The sequence below is a fragment of the Poecilia formosa genome, unplaced genomic scaffold, assembly GCF_000485575.1.
Source record: "Poecilia formosa unplaced genomic scaffold, Poecilia_formosa-5.1.2 Scaffold649, whole genome shotgun sequence".
Lineage (NCBI taxonomy): Eukaryota > Metazoa > Chordata > Actinopteri > Cyprinodontiformes > Poeciliidae > Poecilia > Poecilia formosa.
Genome location: NW_006800588.1, coordinates 49,354 through 61,692, shown reverse-complemented (window position 1 = coordinate 61,692; position 12,339 = coordinate 49,354). Strand labels below are relative to the sequence as shown.

The 12,339-nt window shown below is 39.6% G+C and overlaps 1 protein-coding gene across 3 annotated transcripts in view; it reads right to left on the bottom strand.

Annotated features, from left to right (window-relative positions):
• Window positions 1-8,177: 8,177 nt before the first annotated feature.
• Window positions 8,178-12,339, bottom strand: part of LOC103130573 (kinesin-like protein KIF26A) — a 41,978-nt gene continuing 37,816 nt past the window's right edge. Inside the window, exons 12-15 of one of the 3 annotated variants that reach the window (XM_016666024.1) lie at window positions 11,183-11,367; window positions 11,077-11,100; window positions 9,697-9,814; window positions 8,178-8,862 (exon numbers count right to left, since the gene is read on the bottom strand). In XM_016666024.1, coding sequence (XP_016521510.1) covers window positions 8,675-8,862; window positions 9,697-9,814; window positions 11,077-11,100; window positions 11,183-11,367 — 515 coding nt within the window. In that variant the 3' untranslated portion in view covers window positions 8,178-8,674. The remainder of the gene's footprint in view (window positions 8,863-9,696; window positions 9,815-11,076; window positions 11,101-11,182; window positions 11,368-12,339) is intronic. The other 2 variants (XM_007541995.2, XM_016666025.1) reach the window with 2 other exon arrangements.

The following is a 12,339-nucleotide window of genomic DNA, read 5'->3' as shown; positions in this document are numbered from 1 at the left end:
GTAACCATGACAGAACGTAATGGTTACGTTCTGTAACGGAACCATGACAGAACGTAATGGTTCGTAACCATGACGGAACGTAATGGTTCGTAATGGTTACGTTCTGTAACGTAACCATGACAGAACGTAATGGTTCTGTCAGCAGGTGCTGGCTTGTGCTGGTGGGTAGCCCCAATGTCTCCAAAGCCATCATATATAATTTATTAATGTGCCAAACCTGATATGCTTAACCTTAAATAAGTTGTATTTTCTTGCATTGGTCCTACAATTAACATTATTAAGGGAAGTAAGCAAATGCAGTTAACCTTGAGATACTGAGTCGACTGGACATATAATAACAACCTGTTCCTAAGTTTGATTTTTTCTTTCTCATGAAAAACAATTATGAGACAGTGAATGAATTCATTCACTGTCTCATAATTATGAACTAAGGTCAATTACATTGACCTTAGGAGCTGGATATGGCTCCTGACATTGAAGATAAGACGTGGAGGTGATGCTCCGTTGTTTGGCTGTGGGAACTAGTCTATAGATATAAGCAGAGAGTGAAGAGACTAATATGCCTCACCTTATGAAAAATTACTAAATTAGTTGCTTTGTATGGATATAGGCAAATTACTTTTAGAGACCACATTGTTATGTTGCCATTTACAATTTCAGGTCAATAAGTAACTTTTTACCAGTTCACTCTCTATGGTTCATACCATATCAGTCATTTAACTTACTTGTTTATCCATTTCAAAAATGTGATGGCCAAAATACCATTGATTTGCATTTTGTTTATCTACATGCGTTTCTATGCAGTAACATTACATTACACATATTTGACATGTATTTGTAAAGTTCCTACTTATTTTTAAGGTTGTTTTCTTATGTAATTGATGTTCATATGATCAGATAAACTGATTTCTATGTCCTATTTATTAGGTTCCTGGAATACAAGGCAGGGCAACAGAGTGATGTCACACAGCCAACAATATCGTTATTTACACAGAAAGTGCAGCTCTACAGCCCACAATCGCCAAGGCAGCAAGCCATCAGTGAAGCCATTGTTCAAGATTTGATCACTGGATGTTGTCTGCCCCTCTCACTCGTGGAAAATGGACACTTTAAACACTTTCTTGAAGTCCTGGACAGTAAATACACACCAATCTCTAGAAAAACAGTTTCTGAGAGACGAATTCCAGAATTGGTCAGAAAAGTCAAGGAAACTGTCTTGGAGAAACTGAAGACCCAGTCGTCTGTGTCATTAACAACTGACCTTTGGTCTGATCGCAGGCTACGCTCCTTTCTTGGGGTGACTGCCCATGTGTGCTACAAATCTAAAGATTGCTATGCACTTGAATCCTACCTGCTGGACTGTAGGCGTTTTACAGGGAGGCATAGTGGAGAGCACATTGCGTCTGCCTTTGAGGAGATCACTGAGGAATATGGTATTCGTGACAAAATTAGCTATATCATAACAGACAATGCACCCAATATGAAATGTGCTTTCAAAGTACACATGCCCCAGCAGCAATCTGATGACAGTGAGAGTGAAGAGGATAATTTAGATGACGAGCACTTGTGGGAGGACATTAATTCAGAGGAAGACATTGACTTACCATGGTCATCTGGTGAACGTCTTTCCTGCTTTGCACACTCTCTCCAGTTAGTTGTGCATGATGGTATGAAGGAGGAGGTCAAGACCATTTCTCGCACCATAGCAAAAACGTCAAAGTTTGTAAGCCTTTCACATAGCAGCTTGCAATTTAAAGATAAGTTTGAGGCTGCATTTGGCACCAATAAAAGTGTTCCAGCTGCAAATACAACTCGTTGGAACAGTACATTTAAACAAGTACAGGCCCTTACAACTCTAGAACACAAATCACTCAGTGAGATGTGCAACGAAGACTATGAGGATGTCGTGTTCAGTGCGCGGGAGTGGAACCAGCTAAAGGAGCTATGTATAGTTATTTCTCCATTTGCTGAAGCAACAGAGCTGACCCAAGGGGAAAGATCAGTGACTATTAGTATGGTGGTTCCAACTGTGCTGGACTTTAACACACACCTGCTCAAGATGGAGGAGACCCGAATGCAGTGCCGGCCGTTGGTCAGGGCCCTCCAGCAGTCTCTGGTGAAAAGATTTTCTGGAATCTTTAAAAAAACAAACATGGCCAAAGACAGTGGAAGAGAGGAACCTTTTAACCATGATGTGTACTTCTTTGCTGCCATGCTGGATCCACAGTTTGGCTTTGGCTTAAGGTGCGTGGATTTAGACGTTACCAACGGAGGAAATGCAGCATCGGTGAAAAAGTTCAGAGATGAACTTAAGAAGACACTGACAGGTTGGTATGCATTTTTCTTTGCTGAAAAAAGTCTTATTTGCAAAATTATAAATCTTAAAATGTCTCAAATTCGTAGCACATAAAGCCTTAAATCATAAAGTGGAATTTATAGTCTTCTTTTCATCTGTTTATTTTTGTCATAAACATTATTTTGTACACTCAAAGTTCTTGAAAACTAACAGTCATTGTATTTGTGTTTTTCAGACACATTGATCTTTGGGGTGGAGAACATGGAGAGTACAGATGACAAGTGCTCAGAAGCCATGAATGTGGATCCAACCAGTGATTCGCCACCAGCCAAATGCCCTCGACTTCTGTCACGCTACAAGTCACATAAGAAGCACAGCTCCTCTGTCCAGAATTCAAGTATTGCAACACAATTAAACAAATACTTTAATGATATAAGAGACTGTGACAGTGACAATGCTCTTGCCTTCTGGGGAGAAAATCAGTCCAAATATCCTCAACTGCACAATTTGGCTTTGAAAGTGCTATCCGTCCCTGCCTCCTCTGCACCAGTGCAAAGAGTTTTTAGTCGAGGAGGCATTGTAATGAGACCCCATTGTGCACGTTTAGGCGCAAAAATGCTGCAGTCTCTAGTCTTTCTGAAGTGCAATGAAACCTTACTTTAAACTAATTTTATGTATCACCTACTTTATTTCAACCACTGTTCAACTACATGGTTATCCTTGTTCTCGAGTTTTGCCATTGACGTTTTCTAAAGCTTTGGCGTATTATGAAACTGCTTCCAGTTGTATAATTTTATTTTTGAAACGCATGCAGTTGGGCCTCTAAATGTCAGATTTCTTTATTATGTATGTTATGTTTAAGTTGCTACATCCATTCAACAGCAGAGTTAAAGATGCAGTATGTAACTTTGATAAAACAAACAAATATCTTTGTAAAAGTTATATAGTTTTTTTTATATATTTATGTCACTGTTGTGTCAGTATGTTATGAGACCAACAAGCTGTGAAAATATTGAGCTCCTCTGCCTTTTCTCCATGTTCCCAGTGCTAACTGGAGAAACACACTGCTTGGTCAAAAACAAACCATCTGATCCACCAAAAGGGTCTTAGAACTGATAAAAGTCAGTCAGGTTTTTGTGCACGTATTTCAGTGGGGTTTGTATTTCTGCAGATGGCAGTAGTCGCTCAGGGAGGAAGTGAAGGAGATCAATCTTTTTTTCAACAAATTATCTGTCTCATAACATATTGTCACAACTTGGTGATAGATATAGATTTATTTAAGAAAAGTTATATAATGTAGCTATAATCTGTATATGAGAGAGAAATGAGAGAAATTATTGGCATTTTTTCAGTTTTACACATTTGCACATGGTTTTGAAATAGCACATTTAAAAACAACATAAATGTATGTACTGTTCATGAAAGGCAGAGAAAATACTATTTTGATCGACTTTGATTGTTTGAAATTCTGTGATTACAACATAGAAGTACTAAATAAAGATGTTTATGTTTATTCCAGTTCTCTGTGTAAAATATCTAGGTGTTTTTACGTGAATGTGGGTCTTTTAGATCAATTTTAGTGATTCTGATCATGTTTCACATTTTATTGTCACATACTGGCGCTGGTCTTGGTCTTGACTCGGTCTCGACTTCCCTCGGTCTTGGTCTTGACTCGGTCTCGACTTCCCTCGGTCTTGGTCTTGTCTTGGTCTCGATACACTCTGATCTTGGTCTTGTCTTGGTCTCGGACCCTAAAAGTCTTGGTCTTGACTCGGTCTCGACTTCCCTCGGTCTTGGTCTTGACTTGGTCTCGGACCCTAAAAGTCTTGGTCTTGTCTCGGTCTCAATACACTCTGGTCTTGGTCTTGACTTGGTCTCGGACCCTAAAAGTCTTGGTCTTGTCTCGGTCTCGATACACTCTGGTCTTGGTCTTGTCTTGGTCTCGGGTTAGGTGGTCTTGAACACAACACTGATACATATATAGAAAAATGTGTCAAAATTCAAAAATGTTAAAATAAATTTTGATGAACCTGTTAGGGTAAGCTGAGCTGCTGCTGAGTGCATCCTTAAATTCATTATAGGGGCATTGTGGATGTGTTAAAGTAGTGCAATAAAGAAGTAACTGTTGCTCCTCCATAACATGGATTAAGTTTCTGCAATAAAATAGTAACAGTTCCATTAGTACAAAACACTGACAGCTCCCTGAGTCCTCCTGGACTGTCCAGGAGGACTCAGGGAGCTGTCAGTGTTTTGGTGCTTCTTTCCCAGCTAGATGAGCTCCATCCATGGTCCCCCAGAACAGTCCTGGATGCATTAAGGTTGTACAATATAGGAGGAACTGTTTCTCCTTTATTGTACAACCTTAATACATCCAGCACTGTTCTGGGGGGACCATGGGCCTCATCTAGCTGGGAAGGAAGCACCACAACACCGAGAGCTCATGAGACCTCCTTTGATTTTTCCTAAACCTAACCACCTCTTTCCTCTTAACCTTAACCTTTGACCTTTCTTGAACCTAACCACCTCTTAACCTTAACCTTTGACCTTTCTTGAACCTAACCACCTCTTTCCTCTATTAACCTTTTTCCTCTCTTTTCTTTCTACTTAAATTGAAATCCCTCCTAATACCTATATTCATTTCTACATTTCTTTTATAAGGAAATATATATTACAAATTCATCTTATGTTATTTAATTAAGTTAAAAATATTTCTAAAATTAAAACCTATTAAAGTAAGAACAATTAATACTTACAGAGAACTGGGATTACAAACTGACAGAAACACGAAGTACAACGTGGAGGGTGGAGTCTAGAAGGGGTGGAGTCTAGAAGGGGTGGAGTCTAGAAGGGGTGGAGTCTAGAAGGGGTGGAGTCTAGAAGGGGTGGAGTCTATAAATACTACTGAGCACCTCCTCTCCCTCTCCCTCATTTTGATGAAGCATTCTGAAGCCTGAACAGTGGACAGTTAAAATTTAACTTTAACTTGAATTATTGTGCCTACGCCTGAGGAAGACTTAAATAAGTCGAAACGTCGCGATTTATAGGCACTTCATTCTTTATTGGATATATATAAAAAAAAATTTTTCTCCCTTTCACTCTTACTTATAAATCTATCCTCTTTCTTCTTTCCTTTCTCCTTTTTTCCTTTCAATTCTTACAATAAAAATCAAAAAATACAAAAAAAGATAAAAAAAAATAATAAAAAAACATAAAAGAATACATAAACTAACTTATCATTCATACAGCTAACTATACAAACATTTATTGACTAAGTAATAAAGCTGACTGGACAGAACAAAAACGAGATGTGGCAACAAGAGGAATGGCAAACACAAGGACGCAGGGGAAGACAGAGAATACGTCACCAAGCACAAAACACATGGGGGGTGGAACGAGAGGCAGGATGGACCGGGCAGCTCCTGTCTTTAGGCAGGCTCAACCCTCTTTTCCTACCCTAACCCCTAAATCAGTAGCAGAAATAATCAAATAAGTAAAATCAATAACCTAATCTATCTTTCCCTAATGCTGACACTGTGAACTAACAAAGGGAAACTTTGAGAGAGACGGACGGAGGTTGGCATCTTGAACCCCAGAACTGGCCTGATGATGGAAAAGCAGCAGCAGGAGGCTCCCAGTACAGGAAGAGTACTGACTTAGAGCGGCAGGTCTCGGGCCTCAGGGTGACTTCCTCATGCGCGTAGCGGTCCTCAGCTTCTTGTCTTGCAGCTCTGTAGCTCCTTTCTCCTCGCCTCACGATCTTTCTGGTCCTTGGAGATGTAGACGAGCTGGAACACACCAGTTCTTCCTCTTTGTCTTTATGAGTTTTTTGTTCAAGTAGGAACTGCTGCTCATTTCTCTGCCTGTCCTCTTGTGTCTGAGCTGGACGCACAGNCTGCTCATTTCTCTGCCTGTCCTCTTGTGTCTGAGCTGGACGCACAGATCAGATCACCGTTTACCTCTCAGATCTTATGCGACAGGTCCGTCCCTCACGCTGGGCCCTGACCGTGTCCAAGGTTTCCTCTGGACCCACCTCACCGAGATTTTCCTGTCTGGACCGGCAGCTGTTAGATGATTTCAGGAATAAAGTGATTTTAGTTTGTCTGGTTTTGTTTCAGACACTGAGAACTAAACCAGACGAGAGCAGCAGGTGAATTAAATTAATTATTTTCCATATATTTATTATAACTAATATAGAGGAACTGAGGCAGGATGCCTTTGGGATTAAAAGCTAAGAATCAAAACTCAAAGTAAATAATTTAATTAAGGACAGATTTATATTACTATATGTGACGTGGAGGCAAAGCCAGCATCTGCCTTGGTGCTGTTGCCATGGAAACCTCCATCTTTTCCCTGAACTGTCTGTTTTCACATCTTTTATCTGATGACTCTCCAGAAATCATCTGATTAAATAATGAGTCTATTCTGATGAAACTCTTCATCATATTAAAACTTTGAAAATTTTAAGTGTTGAACATATTTTAGTTAAAATATTGGTCTGATATAATAGTATAATTTTAAATGTCATGTTTTCTATCACTATAAATGAAAAATCATCATAATTAATCTGTATGATTGTTTCATTTGGTGATAAAGTTTCTGAAATAAACAGATTTTGCAACAATGTCCTGATTTTTGAATGAGTCGTTAGAATAATGAATCGTTTAGAAAACTACCGATTAACTTGCCATGTTTGGTTAGCGGCCAGTTATTGATGAACATTAAATACCTGATTGGTAAAAACCAATCAGTTATGCATCTGGAAACCATTAGATCTTGATCACAAGTAGCTAGAAAGCTAATAATTAGCTAACGATTGGGCCATGCGGTGCTGCCCCCAGGTGGCGACTTGTGGTAATGAATATGGTTTTTCTAACAGGAATCAAGAAGTTAGAAACAACAAACATTGAAACAAATTCTCAGAACAAAATCCTACTTTTATTCTCCTGGATGCAAACGGTCGACTCATCTTTAACTTTTCTAATGTTTCAAACACATCATTAAAAATTATTAAAAAACTGTACAGTACAAAAACAAAGAAAGAAAAACATTAAAAAGGTTTAAAAACAGGCAGAGAAAAGTCTTAAAAACACAAGATTATAAAAGAGGAGAAAGAAATTCATGCAGCAACGTTAAAAACAGCCTGAGGAAGTTTGAATGCATAAAGATAAAAATATGAAAAATGAGAATAAAATGTTTTCAATGTTTTGAAAACTTTGTGAACCAAACTTCACAAAGTTAAACCGAAAAGATGAAAGTCTGAACATTTCCACTCGGTGAAAACTAAACGCTGCGAAGCAACGAGGAGAGAGGAGAGGAGGAGAGCAGTACGTCGTCCATCTGACCACAGCAACAACAGACAATATTTACAGCAACCTGCAACCAAACGGATCAATTCTGATTCAGAGAAGCAACTGAAGCTGCAGACCTGTAGGGGGCGCTGTCAGAGAATTAACAGAAAATGTATTTAATCCGTCAGGGAAGAAATGAGAGAATTCATCTTCAAAGATCAAATTCAATCAAATGTGGCATCAAAGCCACAGAAAACCTCCAGATTCAAAGAGGTCAGATCAAAGTCTGGCAGGAAACTGAAATCTGAGCTACATATTTATTTTGCTAACTAAATATTTAGCTGTAGGTTAAATACTTACTTTGAAAAATATTTAGTTTGAAAATTAAATGTAGGAACTAAATATTTAATATGCACAGTAGCTTGCCAATTAACGGAAGCAGAATACCAAAATAAAAGCTTTTTTATAAATAAAAGGTTTTGTCGACAAAAACATTTAGTTAGCAAAATAAATATTTAATTTATTACTTTCTTTCCTCTTTTTATATTTTATTGTTCGTTCAAAATAAATATACATATTTGGCTCGCACTGAGACTTTCTAACTAAATATTTAGTTTGGAAATCTGACATCAATAAATATGAGAACAATTTAGAGACAATATGACTGAAAATGTGTTGCAGTGTAACTGTCCAGACAGCAGAACCGGACCCGGCCAGCGCCGCGGGTTTACATCAGAAAGGTTTCCAGGTTGGACTCTCTGCAGCTCTGAGCCGCTCGGCTCTCTGGATCCTGACAGAACCAGAACCTATCATTTCTGTAAAACGTTTCAGTAAAACAACCAACAGAAACACAACCTGAGGTTGGATCTTATATTTATTCCTTCTTCTACCTAAACTCTGTATCTTAGAAATTTACTGATATTTTCTAAATTATGTTGCATAACGAAGATTTCAGCACCATTAAACCAAAATAAATACAAAATATGATAAAGAATAAATTAATTAAATAAGGAAGTTTAAATTAATAATGCAGCAGAAAGGCACTTCCAAAGCTCCCATCTTTTTGTGTTTCGCTCCGTTTCCATGGCGCCTACACTCTGTGGCAGCCATCCTGCGCCGCCGCGGCGCTCGTTGCCGTGGTGACGCTGATGTCAAAGCAGGTCTCCATCATGACGCGGGCCTTGCAGAGGCTGACGCAGGACTCCAGCTCCGCCGTGGCCCGAGCCAGAGCCTCCAGGTACTCCTGGGACTCCCGGTCCAGGTTCTGGTCGACGTCGACTGCAGAGGAGAAACGGCAGCGTTACGAAAACCGAAGAAAACCGGCGGTTAAAACCCTGAGAGGAGGCGCAGCGTGCCGACACGCGGAGCTGGAACATGTCTGCTGCTCCGGGTTGTTGTGTCATGTAAATATGGAACCTTTGTGGAGTTTTGTGACCGATCGGAGCAGAACCGAACCTTTAAAGGCTGAAGTTATAAACGTCTCAACGCCACAGAAAACCTCCAGATTTAAAGAGATCAGAGGCATAAAAAGGTTCATCTTCAGGTTTCCTGACTGAAGAGAAACAAAACTAAACTCTTTCTGAAACCATCTGAAGGTTAATTATCCACCAGACTCCCTGCAAAACGATTCCAGCTGCTCGTTTCACCGTTTAGACACCAAACATACATCAATAAGTTAATGTGCATCAACAGCTGCAGTGGAAACCAGTGGGATTAGCACAGAGGCTAACATCCACAGTCTGCCTCATCAGGTCAGTAAATAATCAATAAATTCATAAATTCAGATCCTCCGTTCAGTAATAACTAAAATATGTTTAAACAAAATGAACTCATGAATTTATCCAGTAAAATCAGAATTAAACTTTTAAATGTTAACTGGCTGCTGCTCCAGATCTGTGAAAACAGTTTGAATCAGTTATTGATTATTGATTGGAAGGTTTCTGTGAACTGAGGAGTTTCTGAAAGAAAATCGACTAGCAGATAAACGGTAAAACATTCAGAATCTATAAAACTCCAGGCTCCGGTCGGCACATCCATGGTTTTTATTTAAAACTAAAACAACTTAAATGAATAATTATTTTATATAAACCATAAAGAACCAAAGTTTCTCACAGTCTGAGCGCCACCTGCTGGGCGGCAGCATCAGGTGCAGCTTCGCCTGCAGCTCCGCCTGCAGCTCCGCATGGCGGCGGCTCAGCTGCTGCAGCCGCTGCTGCCGCTGGAGCAGAACCTGAGGAGGAGACAGAACCTGGTCAGAACCAGAACCAGAACCAGAACCCGGTTAGAACCAGAACCAGAACCAGAACCCGGTCAGAACCAGAACCAGAACCAGAACCCGGTCAGAACCAGAACCAGAACCCGGTTAGAACCAGAACCTGGTTAGAACCAGAACCAGAACCCGGTCAGAACTAGAACCAGAACCCGGTCAGAACCAGAACCCAGTTAGAACCAGAACCCGGTCAGAACCAGAACCCAGCAGGAACCAGAACCCGGTCAGAACCAGAACCTGGTTAGAATCAGAACCAGAACCTGGTCAGAACCAGAACCCGGTCAGAACCAGAACCAGAACCCGGCAGGAACCAGAACCCGGTCAGAACCAGAACCTGGTTAGAACCAGAACCAGAACTTGGTCAGAACCAGAACCTGGTCAGAACCAGAACCAGAACTTGGTCAGAACCAGAACCTGGTCAGAACCAGAACCCGGTCAGAACCAGAACCAGAACCCAGCAGGAACCAGAACCCGGTCAGAACCAGAACCTGGTTAGAACCAGAACCAGAACTTGGTCAGAACCAGAACCTGGTCAGAACCAGAACCCAGTCAGAACCAGAACCCGGTCAGAACCAGAACCCAGTCAGAACCAGAACCAAAACCCGGCAGGAACCAGAACCCGGTCAGAACCCAGGTCAGGAAGAGTCATTAATGAAGCTCCAGGTTTTTCTTCAGACGAGGAGGAAACTGTTTCCATGACGACATGATTTCAGGAAAACCTGCTGACTCTTAAAAACGTTAATCTTTAATTTCCTGAAAATCCACTGAAAACACTGTAAAAAATAACCATTTAAATTATTGTCAACATGAAAAGTTTGACTTAAAAATCTGAAAAACTGAATCTGAAGTCTAAAAGTTTGACATAAAATCTGTAAGTTCTGTTCATACAGGATCTAATAATGTAGAAATATAAAACCAGAAGTTCAGGAATAAGAAACAAAGGTTTAGAGAAATTCAATTATGAAGAAAAAATGTAATTAAAATGTTTGTTTATTCCACATCATTTCAGATCCTCAGATCATTTTTACCTTCATGTGTTTTAGAAATGAATGATTGATTGATTGATTGATTGATTGATTGATTGATTGATTGATTGATTGATTGATTGATTGGTTGGATGATTATTACTATGACAGGAAACCATTTCTGTAAACACGAAGACGTTTCATAAAAGACATGCAGGAGGAAACAGATGAACTTTAATATTTGACCTCTGACCTCACCTTCTCCACGTCCTGCAGCGGCGGCTGAGGAAACGGAGAGGAGACATTCAGAGCCATCATCATCATCATCATCATCATCGTCGTCTGAAATAAACCAGAGCCTGACCTCTGACCCCGCCTCCTTCCTCTGCAGCCGCTCCACGTCGTCGATCTCGTACACCTTGATCTCAAACGGCTCCTTCAGGGCGCCGCCCAGCGCCGGCAGCTCCACCCACTGACCTCCGACCTTCCTGCCCAGGGCCGAGGCGTCCGGCAGCGGGGCGGGGATCAGCCGCCGCCGCAGGAAGCCGCCTGCAGGACGGACAGGTGGGGGGCGGAGTCAGAGCCGAGACACACCAACACAAACCCACCCAACAGGAAGTGACTCATTATGACATAATTTCTGATCATTTCTGATCATTTTGGTTCATAATTCGTTTAGTTTACAAATATTTCAGTATTTTATTAGCCTGATTAAAAATAAAAATTAACACTGGAACGTTTTGCTACAGTTTAATTATGAGAAAATTTACACGACATATGAATTTATGCTTATTAATCAATAACCATAAGATAAATTAAATCTGATGATTAAAATGTTTTGAACAGTAATTTTGTTCACAGATAATTTAATGTTCTTCATTTATGGTTCCAGTTATGTTTTTATTTCTTTTATTTATTGTTTTGTTTGTTTTGAATATTTATAAAATCTTCCAGTTGCAGTAATAACTGTCTTTTATTAGGAATGAATTGATCTTTGAGAACAAACTGATTCCTACATCATTATGTTACTTGAAATGGACTCAAAGCAACAATATTATTGTTTATCACAATAATTAGTGGCAGGAGTTAAAGAAACTTTTCATTAATATTTCTGTACTGAATATGTTTATTGATCTGTGAAATATTTTCATCTTGAATGTAACTTTATAAACTAAGCAGAAAATCATCAGAAATAACAGAAATAATGACTAGAAACCTTAAATCTGTGAGGAATTAATCTATTTAGTGTTTCACTAAGTGATGAGTTACTGAAATAAATAAACTTTAATAATATTCTCATTTATTCAGTGGGTTTATGTTCCAACATATTTATTTTCTTTAATAGTTTTAACCTTTAAACGTTGAGTTTCACCAACAGATTATAAAATGTTTTGAAAAGTGAGCTGATCTCAGACTGATCCTCTGAAACATCAGCTGGTTTAAACGAGGCGCCTTCATCATCATCATCACCATCATCATCACCATCATCACCATCATCATCATCACCATCATCATCACCAT